The following is a 24,285-nucleotide window of genomic DNA, read 5'->3' on the forward strand; positions in this document are numbered from 1 at the left end:
GTAAACCAGAAGATAGAAGATGTCTATGTGTCTATCTGTTGCTCCCTCTCTGTATCTCTGCATTTCAAATAAATAAATTTAAAAAGAAAAAAGAATTGGCAGGTCTAATGCCAGGTATCAGGTAGGAAAATTAGATGTATGGATTTTACAAGAGAGGCCAAAATCCAACAAGCTTTTTCTTGATTCTGTATTCATTCAGTCACACTGAACTTTAGATGACTTTTTTTAAGGTAACATTTTGTTGTTATTAGGGACAGGTATTGATGTAACAGGTACTTTTCTTGTGTAGGTCTGCCTTTTGGAGAGGTTGGATTCATGAGTACAGAGATCCTATATATCTTGGTCACTGTCACCTCCAGCATCTCAAATAGGCTTGCCTGGAATACATTAGGGGCTTAAGAAATAATCCTGAATGGATGTAAAAGAAGGAGGGAGGAAAAGAGGGAGAAACAGAGGGATGGGAGGAGAAGGGGAGGCAAGGGAAAAGGAAAAGGAGGGAGGGCTCTGCTTTTCATACCAGTTAACTTGACACTTAAATTTACTCATTGGATACCAAGCAACCCCTCAGGCTCTGTGTAGGACACCAAGGATACCAAAATGATGAGATGCCATGGTCTTTGCTTTCAAAGAACTGAGAGTCTAATGAGAGACCTAACGTAGCAGGTGGTAAATGCTGCACCGGAGCAAGCATTCTGGTGGTGCAGGCAGTGTGCCAGAGGGAGCTTCTGATCTGCCCCGAGGAAGGACAGGACACAGAACACATTGCAAACCTGAGCAGAATAATAAATTCAATGATGCTTTGAAGGCTTGAGAACATTTTAATTGCCATGGTCCTAAAACTGACTGTGGATAGATTGAATAAAATGTGGAAGACTGAAAGTTCTTACATTTTAGTCATTCTCTGAATTCAGAGTCATTCTGATGTTTAGAAGTCTTTATTATTATTATTTTTTAATTTATTTGAAAAGCAGAGAGTACCGGGGATGAGCCAGACTAAAGCTGGAGACTGGAAACTCAATCCAAGTCTCCCATGTGGGTGACAAGAACCCTATTATGTGGGCCATCACCATTACCTTGGTCAGCATTAGCAGGAATCTAGAGTCTGGAGCTGGAGCCAGGAATTAAACCCAGGCACTCAGATGTGGAACATGAGTGTCTTAACCATTAGGTCGAACATTCACTTTGATGTTTAGAAATTATTTTCTCTTGGCATTATTGAACTTGGGTTTCATTCAGAGAACGAATATCTAGAGTGAGTATGTCATGCAACAGCTTGTCACAGAATCATGGCTTCTATGCACAGTCTAAGTGACACAAATGGAAGACTCAGTGTCCAGGCCAGACTTGCACTATACATGACAAGTTGCAACTTTTTTAATCAAAATCAGTTAGGACCACTACTTGTTCTTTTCTGAACATATTCTTGTTCTTGGCTGAGGGTTAATGATATAACAGCTGTGAGGTAGATTGTATTTTATAATGGTCTATAGCAGTATCATCAAAACAGCGAATTTTCTGAAGATGGTAGATACATTTGACATTAAAGGGAAAATCGGTGGTAAAATACATATAAATAGTTAAGCTTATTTACATACAGGTAAGGATTCTGGAGATATACTGATGAGCCTTTTAAAAATTAGTTTTGGTGGGGCTGGTGCTGTGGCGCAGTAGGTTAATCCTCCACCTGTGGTACCGGTTTCCCATATGGGTGCTGGTTCTAGTCTTGGCTGCTCTCTGCTATGGCCTGGGAAAGCAGTAGATGACCCAAGTGCTTGGGCCCCTTCATCTATATGGAAGACTTGGAAGAAGCTCCTAGCTCCTGGCTCCAGATAGGCCCAACTCTGGCCTTTGCAGCCATTTGGAGAGTGAGCCAGCAGAGGGTAGACTTTTTTCTGTCTCTCCCTCTCACTGTCTGTAACTCTACATCTCAAGTAAATAAATCTTTTTTAAAAATTAAAGCTTTGGTTAACATGTAATACTTATACATTTTTATGGGGTACAGTACAATACTTCAACACATGCATACAACATAAATTAATCAAATAAGACAATGGATGTTTCTATTTCCTCATCTTTTCTTTATGTTCTTATACACTTCACAATCAAGAAAACCCAGTGTCTCAGAAAAAGAAAAAAAAAAAGATTCTGCTTTAACTTCTGCCTTTTGAATTTCTTACACAGGTACTGACTCCAGCACAGATCAAATCAATTTGCCAGGCAATTCTGGACTCTGGGAAGCAGTATGCCATGAAAAAGAGAAAACCGATTCCCCTGATGTATTCTTACTATGGAACTGAGTACTTGGGTGAGTGAAGGTGTTGATACAGAAGGAGTCTCTGACATTAACATTGAGCAATGACTGAAACATTTTGTTTCTGCCCTAAGTCATAAGGATTCATTTAGTAAGGAATAATATTACTTAAAAATGTTTAAATTTATTTTTAATAATTGATTAACATGTAGTAATTGTGCGTATTTGTGGGGTACAGTGTGATATTTCAATATAAGCAATGTGCACTGATAAAATGCAGTTTTAAAACAAATATTGACAGATATTACAATTCATGGTTCAATATGTGTTTTCATAATCTACCTGCAGAAATGTAGCTCTTTTAACAACTGCTTTCACCAAATATTAAAATCATTCTTCTAGATTGAAAGCTCATTGGCCCAATTTTGATGAAAGATTGTGAATAATTTTCACTCTCACTGATTTCCAAAAGTGCTTCTGCATAGGGAAACAGGATTCAGCCACTAAAATTTAGAGTTTTTTTTTTTTAAAGATTTATTTATTTATTTGAAAGGTGGAGTAGGAAAGAGAAAGAGGCCTTCCATCTGCTGGTTCACTCCCCAAATGGCTGCAGTGGCCAGAGCTGGGCCGAAGCCAGGAGCCAGGAGCTTCTTCCAGGTCTTCCACATGGGTGCAGTGGCCAAGCACTTGGGCTGTCTTCTGCCTTCCCAGGCTATAGCAGAGAGCTGGATTGGAAGTGGAGCAGCCGGGACTCGAACTGGTATCTGGTGCTGCAGGCAGAGGCTTAGCCTACTATGCCATAGCACCAGCCCCACATTTAGAGTTTTTAGTAATTGTAGATTAGTAAAAGACTACTGAATTGCAATGACAAATTTTGAGTTCTAAACCGCATAAAGAATAAGTTCCTCCTCTTTTGACTTCTTCAATGGATTGATCAGGCCCTTTTAGACCACGTGCCTCTTTCTCCAGACACAAGCTTTATTTCTCCCCGCCACGTTCTGTCCAGCGTAGTCTCCACCCTACACAAAGTTGCCTCCTATCTTTATTCCTTTGTGCATGTTCCTTTTGCCTAGAATCGCCCACTTCCTCCAGGCCCTTCTTGTACCGGTAATAATCATTCGCAGACGTGAAGACTGCGCAAATGTCATCAGATCTACTGAGAAGCTTTATGTGCTTTTGGAGAAAGGGTTATTGAACCCTATCTGGAAAAAACTTTCATATGTGTCAGGTTTTTGCCTGAAACAAAAACTGGGTAACAGTCTTGTCACTCTGCTAACACTGCTGTCAGAACCCTTATTAAATCACACTATAATTAGTGGTTTAGTAGTTCAACTACCTTCGAGGGCTTTGTGCACTTTCAGGATGGGGACTTCCTTTCATGTATCTTTGTGATCCCTAGATCTTTGCCACAGAGCATGCACATAATGAAGGTACCCAAATAAATTAAACTTGGCTAAGGAAATTTCCTTAGGTGCGTGACTAAGGAAAACATCAGAGTTTTTTTTTTTTTTTAATCTTTCAAAGAACCTTTAACTTCCAGTCTAAGTTTCCCTAGAATTAGACCTTGAAATGAGGATTTGAATGTAGAAGATTTATTTATTTATTTATTCATTCATTCATTCATTCATTCTGGTGATCCCAGAAAGTTTTTATAGAAGAATAAGGAAATGATATAAGGAAGAAAAAGAAGCCAATTGAGTGTGTAATAATGAGCAGCTGTGGACAGCTGACTCAATTCCACTGGGGACTTTGAGAAACTATGGAACTTGCCTCTGAATTTTCTCATCTAAGAGGTGAGGGAGCTGGAGTATTTTTCCACCAACATCCTGCTTCATTCACAGCTGTTCCCAGAAGTATTAATTCCCTAGCAATTTTTACCTGCCTCTGTGGTCTGGGCACACTCTGGCATACTCATGTGACCAGAGAAAGCCTCAGGTGGAATGATACATGCTTCCATTAGGTAGGAAGCAGGGAGAGTAGTTGCACCTGATCGGTGAGTATTGGATGAGGTAATGGGCTGGCCACTGATAGTATCTGCCCTAGCCCCTAATACAGCTACCCCTTTTCCATTACAGATTTTTAAAGAGAAATTAATGTCTGGGCACTTACATGTAGAGTGCAAACCAAATTTCTATTTAATCCGTAAACATTTTCCTGAAAATCAAGCTTTTCCTAGCAATTTCAAGTCCAGTGAAAAAAGTACTTTCAAATTTTATGACCAAATTTTAAGAACTATGGAATTGTTGACTAGGTACAACTGTCAGGCATTTTTTGGTGAGTCAGGAGTTTTAAAAGATGCCTGAATACAGAGAAAGTGTTAACATTATAGAATTGAGTTAAAGAACAAGCCCTCAGAATATACTAAACCTAATACCCCACAAATCAGGATTTCGCTAATTGGGAATAAATGAAAACTCCTACAGTGACTGGCCTAGCATTTAACTTTCTTTTTTTAAAGATTTATTTATTTATTTATTTGAAAGAGTTACACAGAGGGAGGAGAGGCAGAGAGAGAGAAGTCTTCCATCTGCTGGTTCACTCCCCAGTTGGCCACCATGGCCGGAGCTGCGCCAATCCGAAGCCAGGGACCAGGAGCTTCTTCTGGGTCTCCCACATGGGTGCAGGGGCCCAAGCACTTGGCCCATTTTCTGCTGCTTTCCCAGGCCTAGCAGAGAGCTGGATCGGAAGTGGAGCAACCGGGACTTGAACTGGCGCCCATATGGGATGCTGGTGCTTCAGGCCAGGGTGTGAACCTGCTGCACCACTGCGCTGGCACCAAGCATTTAACGTTCTTAAACTAACTCCTTTTTTGCAAAGGGAGGCTCATGCTTTGGCTGGTTCAGTACCCTCTGCTGGAACTCTTAGGAATTCTTTAAGACTTTGCTTAGATGGCACCACCAATGTGGAACCTTCAGTACCAAATTCACTCCTGAGGTCAAATTAAACTCTCCTTCACTGGTTGTCTTTTAGCTCTTTGTATTAATATTTGGCAAGATTCTCCAGAGACAGGACATATATATGATTTAAAGAATTGGCTCACAGGGGCCAGTGCTGTGGCGCAGCAGGTTAAAGCCCTATCCTGAAGTGCTGGCATCCCATATGGGCGCCGGTTCTAGTCTTGGCTGCTCCTCACTGATCCAGCTCTCTGCTATGGCCTGGGATAGCAGTAGAAGATGGCCCAAGTCCCTGGGCCCCTGCACCTGCATGGGAGACCCAGAAGAAGCTCCTGGCTCCTGGCTTTGGATCAGTACAACTCAGGGCCGTTGCAGCCAACTGGGGAGTGAACCAGTGGATGGAAGACTTTCTTTCTCTCTCTCTCTCTCTCTCTCTGCCTCTCCTTCTCTCTCTGTGTAACTCTAACTTTCAAATAAATACATCTTTAAAAAAAGAAATATAATTGGCTCACATTATGTGGAGGTTGATAAAGCCAGACTGGGGAAAGCCAGTAGTGTGAGGGAAAGCCAATGGTGTGAGTTAAAGTCCAAATCTGGGTCAAAAGGGAGAAGACCAGTGTCCCAGATTGAAGACAGTCAACTAGGGAGAAATAAGTTTTTCTTGTCCTTCATTTTCTTCTGTTCTGGCCTTTGATGGATTATATCAGGGTTACTTACATGAGGGAAGGCAATCTGCTTTACTCAGCCTACAGATTCAAATGTTATTTTTATTTAGAAACACCCTCACAGACACATTCAGAAATAATGCTTAACCAAATATCTGGGTATCCCATGACTCAGTCAAGTTTATTTTTAAGTTTATTTATTTTTATTTACTTGAAAGGGAAAGAAGGAGAGTGTGTGTGAGAGAGAGAGAGAGGGAGAGAGAGAGAGAGAGATATCTGCTGGTTCACTACCCGATGCCTGCAATAGTCAGGGCTGGACCAGGCCAAAGTCAGGAACCAGGAACTCCATCCAGGTATCCCACATGGGTGGCAGGAACCCAAGTGCTTGAGCCATAATTTGCTGCCTCCCAGAGGGTACATCAGCAGGAAGCTGGATCAGAAATGGGGGGCGGTACTCAATCTCAGGCACTCTGATATAAGATGAGGGCATTCCAAGCACTGGCCACTACACCACAATGTCTGCCCCCTAGTCAAATTTGACATGTAAAATTAACCACACTCCTGGAATACACCCCTCCATAGGCACTTATCACCCTATGTTCTAATAACTTATTTACAAACCTGGCTGTCTCACAACTGGATGGGGAAGTCTTCAAGGGTGTGAACCAAATCATATTCATCTGTATATTCCCAGGATTAGACAGTGTCCTATATACAAAGTACTAAAAGTGAAGGATTAGGTAAAAATACCAGTCACTGGTGTTTAACATTACAAAATAAGAAATTTAATCTGTTTTGTTCATTGATCTGTCCTCAGCATGGAATACAGTATCTGGTATAAAGTAGATGCTTAATACTTCTGTGTTGAATGGATGAATGAATAAATAAGTGTTTAGGGTACTCATACCAAATTATTTTGAAGCACTTTAGAAACATTTTCATAAAAGCTACTGAAAGGTTAATTATAAAATTAAAACAATCTAAACAGTAGGAATTGGAAAACAAATTGGGTTTGTAAAGGGCTGAACAGTGAATATTTTAGGCTTTGTAGATCATGTACTGTGTCTCACAAATACAACTCTGCTATTGTAGCACAAAATCAGCTAAACAAGTATGTAAGCACATCAGCATGAATGTTCCAATAAATCTTTATTTAAAAAAATAGGCAGTGGACCTGCAGGTTGTAGACTGCCAGATGCGTAGCTCTTCAACAATTCAATTATTGTAGTACTCTATGTGCTTTCAAGTAATACTGTCGTTTTTTATCCTGTTGAGCGTGTTTTCAGCAAATCAAACTGGCTCTTCTAATCATGTGAATTAATTACGCTTTCTCTGTTGTTATAGGGGCAGCTCATGGCCTGTCATCCATTCTCCAGATGCTTCTGTCTTACCATGAGCACCTCAAGCCCTCAGATCGTGAGCTGGTATGGCAGAGTGTAGACTTCCTTATGGAACAGGAACAGAACTGCAACTGGCCCCCTGAGCTTGGCGAGACGATCGAGAGGGAGAATGAGCTGGTACACTGGTGCCACGGTGCTCCAGGTCTCTCACACATTGTTATCTGAAACCTTTGCTTTTCATTCAGCTTAGCCAAAGAGAGGTTCCTTTTCTGAAAGTATCACTATTTTAAAAATATTTTTATTTAGGAGAGAGAGAGAGAATGCCCCCATCTGCTAGTTTACTCCCCAGATACCCGCAATAGCTGGGGCTCAATGGAAGCCAGAACCAGGATCTGGAAGTGCTCCCCAGGTCTCCCACATGGGTGGCAGGAACGTAATTACTTGACCCATCACTGCTGCCCCCCAGGGTCTGCGTTAGTGGAAATCTGGAGTCAAGAGCTAGAGCTGGGGTCAGACGTTGTGGCACAGTGGGTTTAAACCACTGTCTCCAATGCCACCATCCCATATTGGAGCACCATTTTGAGTCCCAGCCATTCCACTTCTGATCCAGTTCCCTGCTAATGTGCCTAAGCAGCAGTCGATGCCCAAGTGCTTGGGCCCCTGCTACCCACCTAGGAGACCTGAATGAAGTTCCAGGCTCCCGGCTCTGGCCTGGCCCAGCCCTGGCCATTGTGGCCATTTGTATAGTGAACCACCAGGTGGAAGATCTCTTTCTCACTCTGTCTCTCCCTCTTCTGTCTCTCTGTACATCACTCTGCCTTTCAAATAAATAAAATGAATCTTTTAAAAAAGAGCCAGAGCCTGAGCTAGGAATCAAACCCAGGTGCTCTGATGTCTCAGGTGCTAGGCCAAATGCCCTCTTCTAAGTGACAGTATTTCTCCTCTTGTCATAACTGTGTGAGATATAAAGGTCAAGATAAAATTTTTCAAAGACAAAAATGTCTTGGTCTCCAAAGGACTCCTGAAAATTATCCTATATTTCTTAAAATATATGACTTATGTCCATTTGTATATTACATTAAATAAGCACTGTCTAATAAAAATATAACACAAGTCACATATGTAATTTAAATTTCAGTAGCCTCATTGGAAAATTAAAAACAGGTGAAATTAATTGTAATGTTATATATTACCTCAATATACCTAAAATACTGTCACTTTACCATGTAACAGATTGAAAAATTGAGATATCTCATGTTTCAAAAATTCTGTGTTTGAAATCCTGTGTATATGTTATAGTTACACATGTTAATTCAGACTAGTCACATTTCAAGTTCTCAATAGCTATATTGCATGGTACAAATCCGGAACCTGGAAGCTCAAAATGTGGTCTTTGACCTAGTAGCATGGACAATGGAGAGCTTGTTAGAAATACAGAATCTCGGGTCCCACCCTAGACTCAATCGGAAGCTGCATTTTATCAATAACTTTAGGTGATTTGTATGTACATTAAAGTTTGACAAGCCCTGTTCTATAATTCTTCAAATGAAGATTTCCATTAGTATCTAATAAAAAGCCTAGAGAAATATGAAGCTGAATTCTAATGGAATTCAGCCTAGAAATTTATCAGACACCCTCTTTCTCTCCTCTTTTACAGTCCCATTACACTGCTAATTAGGCCTTCAGAGAAGAGGCAATTTGAAAAAACTAAATTCAAATAAATCAATTAATTTTGGTTAATTGACCAGTGAAGAGATTTGAAATATCAAAATAAGAAAATATTTAGATTATGAATAGATTTGATTTTCAAGGCTGTATTTCAATCCTGTAAGTGCAGCTTTAAAATACGTATATTTGATTTATCTTTACTTTGTTACCTGATTTTTATTATCTCTTTTCACTCCCTAATTAATGTTCTTTAATCCAAATGTAATTTTACTCTTTCTGTAGTATAGTTTGAGTTGATGAATAATATGTCACAGACTATTGACTATGTATTGTGTACCTGCCATATTTATCTATGGGAGGAACTTCAAAATGTGTGCTTGAACCAGTACCAGGGCATTGTACATTATGTTCAGGCTAACTCCTGCCAGTTATAATTTCAGTCCATTTGTTCTTGCTTTGACCTTTTTGGAGGAAAAGCAGTTATTTACCATCCTGGAAATTATATTTCTTCTTGTTATTTTCAATACCTCCATTTCCCATTCACTTTAATCATTCTTAATGATGGTCTCTGGATATCCTCCAAGCATCCCAGGATCCTTGAATTTTGGAGATGTCCCAAATTAAATACAGAATATTTTAAAAGCACTCAGTGTGCTAGTAAAAGCCCTATAAAGAATAGGAACATTATCTGCTGAAATGAGCAAGTGGGGCAGTTCATTGATTTAGGTATCTTGAAAGGCAATTATTCCATCATTTCTGTACATTAAGTGCCATCTGTCTTTGTAAATCATGTACCATAACAGTGCAGCATAGGATTTGTCACTTTGGGGACTTTATTTATTCTCCTTTGTCATTCATGTTCAATATCCTGAGAAGATTGAACACAGGCTCCAAAGCAAAATCATTCAATCCACGTATTCACTTGACTACCAAAATTAAACCAACTCACAAATGAATAAAACACTAAATGCAGTCCATTATTTCTGCCAGCCTCTACCCCTACCTAAAAACCAATAGGTCTTCCTTTTAAGAAATACTCTAATAATAGCATTGAATATGATTAGAAGTCTGGTAAGTACAGGTCAGAGAACATTGATATCTCACTAAAGTTGGGAAGAACAAACTCTCTAAAAATTCTGAAACAGGAAGTGGCCTAGAAAAATAATTTTCATTTGTTTGAAGAAAACATTTTTGAGTGCAGACTTATGAACAGTGCAGATGGCTGGGGCAGCAGACCAATTCTGTGATTAAAAACCTGCCAGAGATAATCTACAATGTGGAACTTCGTTAATACTGCTCTATCTCTCCCCATAATTTTTTTCTATTATCCTTCAACCCACCTGTACAGGGGGCAGCTCTAGTTATCAGCGATGCTGTGTAGAAAGGTTTTTTTTGATTCAGAGTTAATAGCTCTGTGTTCTAATTGTAGCTCCAGCAATATTCAGCTAAATGACTTTGAGAAAAGTTACTTAGTTTCTTTTCTGCCATTGTCTCTTCATCTGTGAAATGAACACATTGAAATGGAGTACAGAATTCAATTTTTTATTTAACTTTTCAAAAAGTAGGGAGAAGGCAGGCGCCGCGGCTCACTAGGCTAATCCTCCGCCTAGCGGCGCCGGCACACCGGGTTCTAGTCCCGGTCGGGGCGCCGGATTCTGTCCCGGTTGCCCCTCTTCCAGGCCAGCCCTCTGCTGTGGCCAGGGAGTGCAGTGGAGGATGGCCCAGGTGCTTGGGCCCTGCACCCCATGGGAGACCAGGAAAAGCACCTGGCTCCTGGCTCCTGCCATCGGATCAGCGCGGTGCGCCGGCCGCAGCGCGCCGGCCGCAGCGGCCATTGGAGGGTGAACCAACGGCAAAGGAAGACCTTTCTCTCTGTCTCTCTCTCTCTCTCTCACTATCCACTCTGCCTGTCAAAAAAAAAAAAAAAAAGTAGGGAGAGGGAGAGAGAGAGGGAGCGAGCTCACTCCCTGCCACACACCCCAAATGCCTTCCGTGGTGGGGACTGAGCCAGACCAAAGCTAAGAGCCAAGAACTCAATCCAGGTCTCCCAGTTATTGAGTCAACACTACTATATCCCAGGGTCTACATTTGTGGGAAGGTAGAGCCAGGAACCAAGAGCTAACTATTAAACCCACATATTCCATTGTGGAATGCAAGTGTCTAAGCTGTTAGGCTTAATATCCATCATGGAATCCAACCTTTTTATAACCACAGACCCCTCTTTTAGATTGTGGACCCTTGCCATTCCTGTGGGATATATACCGAAAGCTTTGAAAACAAGCTCATTTATAAATGTGTGGAGTGGTGGCATGTAGCTTTTACTCATTAAATGCAATGAAGCATTACAGGAAGATTCATATGATCGCTTCATAGCCTTGATAACTCTGCAATACAAGATGAAAGTCACTTTGCAAAATCATTAGAACAAATTCTGTGGCTAAAATAAACTCTTTACTGCATTGAGTTACATCATTACCGTGGTAACACTGACAGTGCATTTCCTCTACTCTGCTTGAAACAGGTGTGTGTTTTTTTAACTCTTTCATAAGGGCTCTTGGTGACTTTGAATAAAGAGGAGCAATGCTTTGGCAGTATAGGTGTCATTGGTCACGAAGTTCTGTAGTGCAGATCATACATATGATGTGAGCTTCAACAATATTATGCAGCCCAGAATGGATCTGAGTGATGAATGTGTAGCATGTATAAACTGCATGCACCAAGTCTGGCTATCACAAGATTCTGCTAGAACCCATGTTTATGAAGATTTAGTCTCTCAAGCCATATTTATTAGGTAATAATTCCTTTTCCCAGTTGCATTTGGCAAAGACATAAGTTCTTGCTGACTGAGGTCTCTTATCAATGCACAACAATTAGCGTTCCCATAACAAAATTATATGGTTCCCCCAAAAAGCAAAGAAAGCCAACATTCCTTCCCTTCAGATTAAGCAGCCTTACTATGAATTCTATTAGATTAGGTTAGGAACCCATAGGTTTAGAAGTTTTGCAAGGTCTCTTACATGCACCGTTCTGTGACCCAGGCTTCATGTAGAGGCCCTTGCACTCTGTCCAGAAACACAGGATCAATACCTGTTGTTAAGCTGCCTGAGGATACTGGCCTGATAGAGCAATCAGACTATCTCATCCCTTTTTGCTTCCACATCTCCCATCTTCACCCCAGTGACAGCCCATGATAGGGTGAGAAACGTAGCATTATATGGCCTGTAGACTTTTATGGAGCCCTTGCAAGGTGCCAAACACTATACTATGGACCAGGGAAACAAAAATGAACAAGATGCTGTTTCTGACCTTGGATGGCTAGCACTATACTAGGGGAGGTAGACATGGGAATAGATTGTTTTAATCTGGTACTGTAATAAGGGGAGGGATTCTTGGTGTGCTGCCTACAGGTTCAGAGAAAACTCCCTAGAGGAAGTCATGCCTGGGGTAAATTAAGCCAGGAAAGGTGGGAAGCTTGTTCCAAAAAGAGTCAACAGCATGGGTAGTCAGAGGCACCAAAACAATGCAGACAGTTGGATTTTCTGAAGTGAAAAGCTTTAAACAGGGAAAGGAGGAGAAGAGGAAGGAGAACAGACTAGGAGCTGTGTCACAGAGGGCTTTCTGGGTCATGCTGTGGCACTTGGGTAATAGGAAGCCATTTAGGCTTCCCGTGGCTGGAACACATCCCTCTCCAACATGCTCTTTGCCAAGTGTCTAGAAGAAGAGCCTGCTCTTGGAAACAACCGACAAAGGGAGCAGGGAAGCAGGATAGGGCAGTAGAGAAAAACCAAACAGCGCATAACCCACCTGCAGATAGTTTTACCCTGATTCTGAGGTTAAGCTAAGAGGCCCAGGTTATACCAACATGCTGGTTCTGTCTTGAGGCAATTGTACTCCTGTGTCAGTAAGTCATTGGCTAAAATTCTCTGAGGAAGGGGTGCATAGCATAGCCTTCCATCTGGCTGTGGATAAATCTCCCATTTAGGGGGAAGCTGCAATTCTCACAGCAACTGGGAGATTTGGAATCTGCTGGTAAGGTAAAGGGGATCCAGGCAGGGCACCAAGTGTATCTGGTACACCTGGCTAATTCCTCCTTCTCCTCCAGTGCTCATGCTAGATGGTGTCACTCCCTATAGTAGGCCTCTTGTGCCACCAGCTGTGGGTTGGGGTCCTCTTATATGCTCTCATGACAACTCTGTTTTCCAACACATGGCCAAATTAACATCTCCAGTTAAGGTGTAGGAGTTTATTAAAACCTTAGCATCTGCTTGTGTGTCTCACATACAGTAGATACTCAATTAATAACTAAGCAGCCACCAAGTTCTGTGAAGTGTCTCCTTTCATTAGCTTCATTCCCATCTTTGGGCCAACATAATCACCTCATAGCCACTCCATTGCCCTTCTTTAAGTCTCTGCCGACACCATTGTGTGTCATTTTGTTTATAGTAATAGTCCTATTGTTACATAAAAAGAAAAGCATGCCAGTTCACAAGAAAAACACTTCCACTGGTTCCCTGTTGCCCACCGAATATGATCTGTCTAATTGGATTTGTAAAATCAGCCATAATCTGAACTGAAACTATCCTTCTACACCACTGACCCTCATGTAACCTATCCTTCCTGGCTCCTAGTCTTTGCCCCTGCTGATCCTGGTGCCTAGAATGCCCTCACTGCCTCATCTTGGGCCTGGAGTTTTCCATCCATCCTACAAAATCTTAAAAAGCTCTACATCCATCTGAGGCATTGTCTGACACTCTCTCTTAGGGAATCTTTTTAATTCTTTTAGTATTACTAAGAGTATTTATTTATTTAAACACACACACACACACACAGAGAGAGAGAGAGAGAGAGAGAGAGAGAGACCTTCTATCCATTGGTTCAGTCCCCAAATGCCTACAAAAGCCAGGACTAGGCCAAGCCGAAGCCAAGTGTCAGAAACTCCTTCCAGGTCTCCCACGTGAATGTCAGAGAACCAATTAGTTGGGCCATTATCTGCTGCCTCCCAAGCATAGAAATTCTGGACCGAAGCAGAGTATCTAGCACTCAAAATGGCATTCCAGTAGGGGATGCTGACTTCACAAGTGGCAGCTTAATCCACTGCACGCCCCCTCCAGTATTACTGACAGTAGCATGTATGTTTCAGTGGCATCATGAGCTATATGTCCTATTATGTGTCAGTCGTATATGCATATTTTATCTTTTTCAGACAGTATGTTCCTGAAGGACAAGAGTCATGTTGAGCATTTCTGTCACCCGCAGCCAGTACTGGCTACATAACTTACAGGGCCTAGAATATTAAGAAAAATTATTAAATATGGCAATAGCAGAACACTTAAACCAGCATTGGATTCTTTGAAGGGACGTGGGCTGTCGATGGGTCTGCACAGGTTACATGCCCATGAGGCCGGTCTTGCCTAGGGCTACGCATACAGGAGATAATCAGTGACCACTTTCAGTGAATGAATGAATGTATAATTAAATAGATTCTTTTTTTAAAAGAATCATCCTTTCATTTGTGCAAGATAGTTCCTAAAACTTAAGCAGGGCAATGCTATGGGGAACCATTGTCAAAAATGGGACTAGAATACACAGGCTAAGCAAGGAGCCTGTTGCAATGTAAGTGTTAATCATAGGGAGTGTTAAAGGATACATTTTAAGAGGATGAAATCATGACTCTCACACAAATATAAAATGAGCACCTGAGTATATCAAGCATTTTATATAGCTCATTAATTAAGAAGGAAACCAGAAAGGTGTTACAACCAGTTCAGAGGAAAATCCAAAGAGCAGACATTTATAGGCCATTAGGAATGATGAAATGGATTTGTTTAATACATGTAGATGCCAAACTAGCTTCTTCCACAGAGGCAGAGGGAAGTCACTTCAAACTCTCCCAGACAGATTTGAGTTTCTAGGAACAGGACTTACTTACATTGCTATCAGTTTTCTACAAGGTAATCTCTATCTTTACAGAGTTGTAAAAATAGCCTAGTTGAAGCAATGAAAGGCAGAGGTAGACCTGATGGATGAGTTAATCGATGCACTTACTGCATTTCATTCTTCCTCACTTTTTATCTAGGAGAAAGGTAAGCTATGCAGGAGAGACTCATCTTGCCTTACTAGCCTCCTCTCTGAACTTGAGCACTTGGAACTTGGAGCTTAGAGAAAATCATTTCTATAAATAGCAGTGCTTCTGGTTTCTGTTCCTGCCTTTGTAATTGATACTACTTTTGTTGATGAGTTTTGGAGAAACGTTTCTTTCCTTGAAACAATCCACTTGGAAAGGACTCACTTCATAGCTGGGGTCGAAGTCTTGGCAAGGTCATTTGGGAGCATTGTTGTTTTTGAAGACTCCCCCAAGTTTTGCTCTTAAGAAAATGCATATTGTTACAAGTACTTAAACAATACAAATTCTGAACCTCTGTGGGGAAATCGGTAAGATGTGTAAATATTCCAAACAGCCAGATATACATAATACTTACCCGAGTGAACATCATAAAATATTAACCCATTTGTAGATTAAATTATTGATTTTATCAGTTGATGTACTCAGTTAAAATGTTGCTCTTCCTCCAGGGGCCAGCCTCACGATTAAAGCAACTTAAATCCTACAGGGAAAAATACTCTCTCATTGAGCATTCTATAGCCTGCCTACTCAAAGTGTGGTCCCCAGGAGAGTTCTGTTAGAAAAGCAGCATGTCAGGCCCCACCTCAGCCCTACCATTTTAGAAATTGTGGTTTCTTGTGATGCTTTACAGTTCAACAAGTCCAACTCTGTAGTATTAAGTCCTGAACGTCACCTCTCTGAATGTCTTTGATGTTTTTACAGGAATTGCCTATCTGTTTGCCAAAGCTTATCTGGTTTCCAAGAAGCCACAGTACCTGGACACATGTATTCGGTGTGGGGAGCTCACGTGGAAGAAGGGCCTGCTAAAGAAGGGGCCAGGGATTTGCCATGGCGTAGCTGGCAGTGCCTATGTCTTCTTGCTGCTGTACCGGCTCACAGGAAACTCGAAATACATCTATCGAGCCCAAAGGTCAGCCACTTTTCAAGTGAATTCTTTTCAAAATTTTAATTTTCCAAACAGGTAATATAATCACGTGGTTCAAAAAGTGCAGCAAGAATTACATCAACAGTGCCCTCAGGCCATTTAGTTGACCTCCCTAGAGACAATCAGTGTTACCAGTTTCTTCATTATCTTCCCAGAGATAGTCTGTGTATATGCATGGAGATAGGTGTATGAGGGTACTTCACAAGCCTCATGGAATTAAAAGATAAATTTATTTTGGTACAAACAATTTGAAATTCTTGCATAGATTTTTTTTAATGAGAGAATGAAGTTTCTTTTCTTTTCTTTTCTTTTTCTTTTTTTTTCTTTCTTTTTTTTTTTTTTTTGACAGGCAGAGTGGATAGTGAGAGAGAGAGACAGAGAGAAAGGTCTTCCTTTGCAGTTGGTTCACCCTCCAATGGCCGCCGCGGCTGGCGCGCTGCGGCCGGTGCACCGTGCTGATCAGAAGGCAGGATCCAGGTGCTTCTCCTGGTCTCCCATGGGGTGCAGGGCCCAAGCACTTGGGCCATCCTCCACTGCCTTCCCTGGCCACAGCAGAGAGCTGGCCTGGAAGAGGGGCAACCGGGACAGAATCCAGCGCCCCAACCGGGACTAGAACCCGGTGTGCCGGCACCGCTAGGTGGAGGATTAGCCTAGTGAGCTGCGGCGCCAGCTTGCATAGATTTTTTGTAATATGCTTTTTTAATGAATTTTTGAAGATCCCACATAAAATTTTGTCCATCATTTATTTATACCAATGGTAGCACTTTCTTATCTTAGTGATCACCCTAAATCAGTATACAAAGGACTTCTTCAATCATTTTATGAAATACTAGGATTAAAATACCTTATTTGGAAAAAATACTTTATTTGGATAATTTCCAATATTTTAGACTACAAGTAATGCTGTGATGAATAATCTTGTACAACTATCACATTGCATACATATAGGTATATCTAAAGGGGAATTCCTAGAAGTAGAATTATTAGACCAAAAGATATTATTATTTATAATTTTGACAAACACTAAATTTTCCTCTATAGCTTATTTCCTACAAACCTGATAAAGATGGGACATCAGCTACATGCCAGAAAACATTGTTGTTGTTGTTGTTGTTTTCAATAGAAATAACCCTGACTGGTAAACTGGGCCAGAAAGACTATGAATGAACTCTAAATAACCTGGTAGAAAGCACAAATGTGAGAAAATGCTGAATGGCATGAAACTGACATTCCTTTTGAGGGGAGTTGGAAGCTGTCTGTGTCCATAAGTTGCTACAAGAGACACTGGTTTCCTCTGTGGCACTTAGATCTTTTAAAGTTGGAGGCCTCTCATACCTATTCATGCAGTCTGGTTCCCTTGCATCCGAGAGGTTCCTAAAATGGTAATGGTAAATAGTGTTAACCTGCCTGGAATAAACATTACCTGGTCATCACCTATTACTCCTTTAATGTATAGTTAAAATTCATGACTGCAGAAAAATATTTGACAAATTGCTGTGCATATTTAGATTATTTTGCAAAGCACAGAATATATCATATTATTTTAAGTGAAAGAATGCAGGATGCCAAATCATTTACACATTAATAATATATAATAATGTAATCAATAAAGCAATGAGTAGAGGATAAAGGCCAGGAGAAGAGTAAGCAAAATTAACTATGGATTTCTTTTATATTATGGTGGAATGAAATATTCTGCTGTGTTCACGTGAAAAGATATTTTTCGCTGGTGCCGCGGCTCACTAGGCTAATCCTCGTCTGCGGTGCTGGCACACCAGGTTCTAGTCCCGGTCGGGGCGCCAGATTCTGTCCTAGTTGCTCCTCTTCCAGGCCAGCTCTCTGCTGTGGCCCGGGAGGGCAGTGGAGGATGGCCCATGTCCTTGGGCCCTGCACCCTAATGGGAGACCAGGAGGAAGCACCTGGCTCATGGCTTCGGATTGGTGCAGCGCACTGGCCGTAGCAGCCATTTGGGGGGTGAACCAACGGAAAAAGGAAGACCTTTTGTCGCTCCCCGTCTTCGTGGAGGAACGACACAGGACCCTGCACTGTTCTTTTGTCTGCTCGGCCCTTCCCGGGTTTGCTGCTGGTTCTTCCTGGGTTAACTACCATCCCTTCCACCTCCGTGGAAGGGCGGTTCCCCCTGCCACATTCCCCACTTCCGCGGGGGAGCGGCACACCGCCGGCCGGCTCTCTCGGGGGCTGCACAGGTGTTCCCCTTAGATGTTCCTGGTGCATGTTGTCTCTCTCCTCCTTTATAGTCCTCTTCCACCAATCCCAACTCTGCTACCCACACGCCGAGTACGCTGCTCTCCTCCAATCAGGAGCAGGTCCTGCTGTTTATTGGTTGAACTGGAGGCAACTGTGTAGAAGCTGTTTCTCCCTTCTCAGCGCCATATTGTGGGAGAGCAGATGCATAGAATAAGTCTTAATTCCAGTAACTTAGTCTAGTCCGAGTTGCTCCCAGTTGCTCCCCACACCTTTCTCTCTGTCTCTCTCTCTCTCTCTCACTGTCTAACTCTGCCTGTCAAAAAAACATGAAAAGATGTTTTTCATTTATTTAATGTTTGCCACATGCTCAGAGCCAAATATATGGTATCTTTAATCTTTGTGAATAATGCTATACAATCCTTCAACTCCATCATTTTAAAGTCAGATAAAGAAATTTGACAAAGATCATATAACATGGAATTGTCAAATTTGGGTATCTCAACTCCAAAACTCTCCTCTTTCTATTGTACTAAGAGTTCTTCATTTAGGGTTTGTGAACTTGCTTGAGAAAATGATTACATCTCAAACTGAAATGCGACATTTTCTTCGATTCTAAATGTAAGTAGTAAGTCACAGATAAGATAACTCAGTAAGTTTTTTAAATGACCTGTTGGGGCTGGCACTGACGCACAGCAGGTAAAGTCGCCGCCTGGTGTGCCGGCATCCCACATGGGTGCTGGCGCGAGTCCTGGCTACTCCACTGCTTTTTTTTAAAAAAAAAGAATTATTTATTTTATTTGAAAGTTACAGTTACATAGAGCCAGAAGGAGAAGCAGAGAGAGAGAGAGAGAGGTCTTCCATCTGCTGGTTCACTCCCCAATTGGCTGCAATGGCTGGAGCTGCGCTTATTCGAAGCCAGGAGCCAGGAGCTTCTTCCAGGTCTCCCACGCAGATGCAGGGGCCCAAGGACTTGGGCCATCTTCTGCTGCTTTCCCAGGCCATAGCAGAGAGCAGGATTGGAAGTGGAGCAGCCGGGACTAGAACCAGTGCCCATATGGGATGCCGGCACTGCAGGCAGCAGTTCTACCCGCTGTGCCACAGCGCTGGCCCCAACTCAATAAGTATTAACAGTAACTGTGACTCTGCAACTGATAAAAGCAATAGATATTCTCATGTCATATTACTGTTGTTGGAGATATTGTAAAATATTTAGTCCCATCACTACTTAGGCATATCAGGAGTTATTTGATCCACTAATATATTTTTTCATTTAATGTGTTAGTAAGGGACATATATGTTATTATAATATAAATTTGGTTTAAACATTTGCTTACTGTGTTTTAATGAAGTTAACTTCCTTTGTAATACTGAGTATTTTACTTTATGCACATGAAACTTCTTCTTCTTCTTCTTCTTCTTCTTTTTTTTTTTTTTTTGAGAAGGAATCCCATCTGCAAATGATGCATGGGGACTAAAAAGACCCCCTTCTGAAGCTATACTATGATACTGACTTAATTATATAATTATAAATCTTGAATTAATTCTTAAGATGCACCATTCTTCTGTTTAAAATTTCAAAATTCCATTTTAAATTGTTGCATGTTCAGGAAAAGAATTGTAAGAAAAATTGTACCAAACAAAATTACAATATGTTTCCTGCTGATATATTCTAAGCTACCACCAATAATCTCAGACACCCTAAAAGATCAAATAGGTAATTATTGTTCAACAGACCCCCTATGTAGTACCAATAATCTAAATTTATGGTAGTATCAGCTCTTGGGCCTTAAGAAGCTGTGATCGAGCCGGCGCCGCTGCTCACTAGGCTAATCCTCCGCCTAGCGGCGCCGGCACACCAGGTTCTAGTCCCGGTCAGGGCGCCGGATTCTGTCCCGGTTGCCCCTCTTCCAGGCCAGCTCTCTGCTGTGGCCCGGGAGTGCAGTGGAGGATGGCCCAGGTGCTTGGGCCCTGCACCCCATGGGAGACCAGGAAAAAGCTCCTGGCTCCTGCCATCGGATCAGCGCGGTGCGCCGGCCGCAGCGCGCTGGCCGCGGCGGCCATTGGAGAGTGAACCAACGGCAAAGGAAGACCTTTCTCTCTGTCTCTCTCTCTCTCTCTCACTGTCCACTCTGCCTGTCCAAAAAAAAAAAAAAAAAAAAAAAGAAGCTGTGATCTCTGAATTATTGATTATTTTTGTTGTTGATTAAAACAAGTAGAGCAAGTCAGTAAAAAGATGACTTAGGTGATAACATTTTAAAGGCTATAAAATATTATACAAATGTTACCCATTACAAATAATGTGAATAGGATTTGTGGCAAATATGAGTAAATGAAAAAGGTCTTTCTTAGAGAATTTAGAGGTCAGTAATTTATTTTTAAGGTGATGTCTTAAAAAATAATCTGTCATGGAGCTGAATTTGCTATTTGATGTCATTGTTATAAAAGGTTGCTTGCCTTTTCCCATTCATCTTCTTCCTTTGTTTGTTCAAAGCACAGATTGTATAAAATCGTGGCTATTTATTTTCAGTCTCTGCTCTTTGTCACATACAAATGAAACCCAGATTAGAAATAATACGCCTGCAAAAACATGGCATATTTACTTTTTAAAAAAAGGAAAAGTGATATATCAGTTTAATTCTATTCAAGATAAATAAAAGTAGAGTGATTTGTCATTTTTTTCTTTTAATTATTAGATGATAGAGGAATCAAATCCTCAGAAAACACCAATCTGCTTTGCTTTGCAAACTCTGGATTATCTTGCCAGCATGATTTATTGCGAAACATACACAATTATATAATAGTTCCTTTTTTAACAGAGAAAAAGTCTTTTTTTAAAAGATTTTATTTATTTATTTGAGAGGTAGAGTTACAGACAGTGAGAGGAAGAGACACAGAGAAAGGTCTTCCTTCCGTTGATTCACTCCCCAGATGGCTGCAACAGCCGGAGCTGTGCCGATCCGAAGCTAGGAGCCAGGTGCTTCCTCCTGGTCTTCCATATGGGTGCAGGGGCTCAAGGACCTGGGCCATCTTCTACTGCTTTCCCAGGCCACAGCAGAGAGCTGGATTGGAAGAGGGGCAGCTGGGACAAGAACCGGCGCCCATACGGGATGCTGGAGCCACAGATGGAGGATTAACCTACTGCATCACAGGGCCAGCCCCATAGAAAAAGTCTTAAAATAATTACATAATTCTGGGAATAAAATAATGCTAGACATTTAATTCAGCAGAAATGGAAATATGGACCCATGGTCAATTATATGGAAACACTCAAGCTAAAATTTTTTATGTTTTCTTCTTTTAGGTTTGCTCAGTTCTTATTTACTGAGGAATTCAAGGCCGGTTCTCGGGTCCTTGAAAGCATCTACAGCTTGTATGAAGGCTTCTCCGGGACCGTGTGCTTTCTCATCGATCTGCTGCAGCCCAATCAGGCTGAATTCCCTCTCTTCAGCGTCTTTGTTTAGAAGGGTCCATCTTCCACTGTGGGCTTGCTGAGGTCCCCTGAGATTTCCTGAGCCTACCCAAGGCAGTTTCCACATAAGCCACATTTAATGGTATCACAACCATGAGCCTTAACATTGCCACCAGAAGGAGGGGAGAAGGCAGGTGAAGGCAGTGATACCAAACTCAAGAGACAATCTGCAAAACGAAGATGCTGCTGCACATCTAAAACCATAGAGATTTAGTATTTCAGGGAATAGATGTGAAACCAGGGATCAAAGGAAAACAGGAAAGAGAAATATCTATTTTCAGTTATGATATAGAAAATAAAACTGAAATGTGGAGTAGGGCAATAAAATGCTAATACCTTCACATTTGGAAAGTATTTGACCATTGTGGGTACCCTCCACCCCTAAATTCAGGGAAAAAAAAGACAATTAAAAACTAAAGTCATTGCCCAGTTGAAAGCTGCAAGTAGGGATGAAGTGTCAGGTTGTTGAAGGACATAAAAGAAAACTCTTAGTTGTCCTATGCCTTTACTTACTGAAATTCATGATGTTTACTGAATGAAGATATTTGCATATCAGTCTCTTTTTTTAATCATTACCCTGGGCTCTTTAAAGAAATCATGTCATAACTTATACATTGAAATTCAAAAGTTTCCTTAGGCCTCAGAACATCTCTTCCTGGTTCCTTTTCCTTTCCTAATGCTCAATTAGAACAGCAAAACTCATATGCTAGCAAATACTGTCACAAGTTTTGCTGTCCAGTGTTTTTCTCAGTTTGAAGTGTGAGCTGTGTATCGTCTGTTGTTAGTAATTTATTTTTAAAAATGCATTTATATACATAATCAGTATGAAGCTATTAGCAGAACTGTAAAATATACTATTGGTAAAAATCACTCATCTCAGACATCAGGGTAACCACTACAAAGATGTGTCATTTCTGTCTTTGATGGAATACTGTGTCCCCTAGGACAGGCAGAAACAGGCTGGGAGAAGCACCACTGTTTGTGGAAAGAACATTGCTCAGTATTTTAGTATTATTAGATTAAGAGATGAGGGAACAACCTGGCTAGTCACCGTACCTTCCAAAGTCTGCTAGAAATTGGCTACAATACCCATTGAGTCAAATTATCATATCATATACAGTCCTGCAGTAAACACATAGAAATTGTGAAGCTGCTTCAATTAAATAGTGAGTTGCAGAACTACTACAGGAGCATCTGTCACTTAAATGTGCAGAACGTGAGTCTACCCCTTTCTTATAATTTGGTCATTGTAAATTTCATACTGCATAAGACTTAGTTATTTAAATAGTTATTAAATATTTGAAGATATATGTATATATGTGTATATATGCACATATGTGTATACAAGTATATTTGTGTACCATCTGTCCTCATGTAAACTTCTAGCAATTGTTGATAGTTCAGTAGTTCCTAACTTGAATCATAGGTAGACTTTTGGAAGTGTTAGGGAATACTCTGTTGCCTAAAATATTTATGTGTATGTTGGCGTGTGTGTGTGTGTACACTCATTTTTTGGTGTAGAGAATCTCTTGCATTCATAAGATCCTAAAAGAATCTGACCCCCAAACAGTAAGAACTCTGTGTGTTTTATGGCTCTGTGTATGTTTTCACTCATTAAAACAACTGCAACATAATTCTTTTTTTAAACTATGAGACTTTTTCAAGCTTATTGTTCCATTTTTTTACATCCTCAGATGTAATCATATAAAATTGGCCTCATTTGTTCATCTGTGAAAACACTCACTTTGGGGAAACACTACATAAATAGCAGGTTTCAAATGGCTCCCAAAATTGGGTTCCATAAGTTCCTTAATGAATAGGCAAGTACCTTGTGCCAGACCATAAGGCAAGATGCAAAGTGGTCTCCTTTTGACACGATAGTAATGCCTGCTTTTCAGCATCTCATTTTAACTTCATTTCATATAGCTCATGTAGACTGAAGATAATAACCATTCCAATATCAGGGCCTATGGGACACATCCTTTTATTTTTTCATCATTCCATGTCCCCTTGAGGTTTGTTAGATTTTGTTTGTTTGTTTGTTTGTTTGTTTTTGCTGTAAAGTCTCACAGCTGCTAAAGGGCAGAACAAGGATTCAAACTCATGGTTTCACTTTCCAACTTTATTTATTCGGGATTCTACACTGGAAGTTGGGGAGATAACAATGAACCTTCCCTCAAAGTTACCTTCTGTTTCTGTTTGCTGATTCTTCCACCATTCATCCTTGAAACTAAACACCAAAAACATTAAGAAGTGAAACCCTAGCTCATCATATCAGTTCTATTGCTAGAAATTTTAGAGAAACTGAACCTCTTCCCTGTTTACCTGGCCTTTTAAGATCTGGTGAGGTGACTAACACATTGTGCTGACCATGGTGAGGGGGCAGCCCTTTTTGGTATCAAATTCAAGCAAAAGCCATGTTTTGGTGTTGTCTTTATGAAATGATATCTCAGTAAGGTAGAAAGAAGAGTAGGATTGTTAGTGCTTCAACATGTTGAAGCTTTTCTTATTCCTGGAAGAACAGAATAATTGATTTGGGAAGGGACTCTTCTATTTTCCTCATTAAGGAGGCAAAAAGACCCTTATATTTTATTGTGGGAAATTGGAATGCCACTTCTTATTTACTCACGTTGTCTTTTTCTATGTAGTAACATTCTTTTTTGAAAAAAAATTTATTTTATTTGAAAGTCAGAGAGATACAGAGAGAGCAATCTTCCATCTGCTGGTTCACTCCCCAAATG

General features: G+C 40.9%; 1 protein-coding gene across 2 annotated transcripts in view; it reads left to right on the plus strand.

Annotated features, from left to right (window-relative positions):
• The window catches only part of LANCL3 (LanC like family member 3), a 98,487-nt gene extending 75,309 nt beyond the window's left edge, over positions 1-23,178 (plus strand). The window contains exons 2-5 of one of the 2 annotated variants that reach the window (XM_002719829.5): positions 2,182-2,305; positions 7,155-7,352; positions 15,645-15,852; positions 21,377-23,178. In XM_002719829.5, the coding sequence (XP_002719875.1) occupies positions 2,182-2,305; positions 7,155-7,352; positions 15,645-15,852; positions 21,377-21,536 (690 nt within the window). In that variant the 3' untranslated portion in view covers positions 21,537-23,178. Of the gene's footprint in view, positions 1-2,181; positions 2,306-7,154; positions 7,353-15,644; positions 15,853-16,908; positions 17,006-21,376 lie in introns of those variants that run through there. The other variant, XM_051827004.2, reaches the window with a different exon arrangement.
• Positions 23,179-24,285: the final 1,107 nt, after the last annotated feature.

Source organism: Oryctolagus cuniculus, chromosome X (genome assembly GCF_964237555.1).
Source record: "Oryctolagus cuniculus chromosome X, mOryCun1.1, whole genome shotgun sequence".
NCBI lineage: Eukaryota > Metazoa > Chordata > Mammalia > Lagomorpha > Leporidae > Oryctolagus > Oryctolagus cuniculus.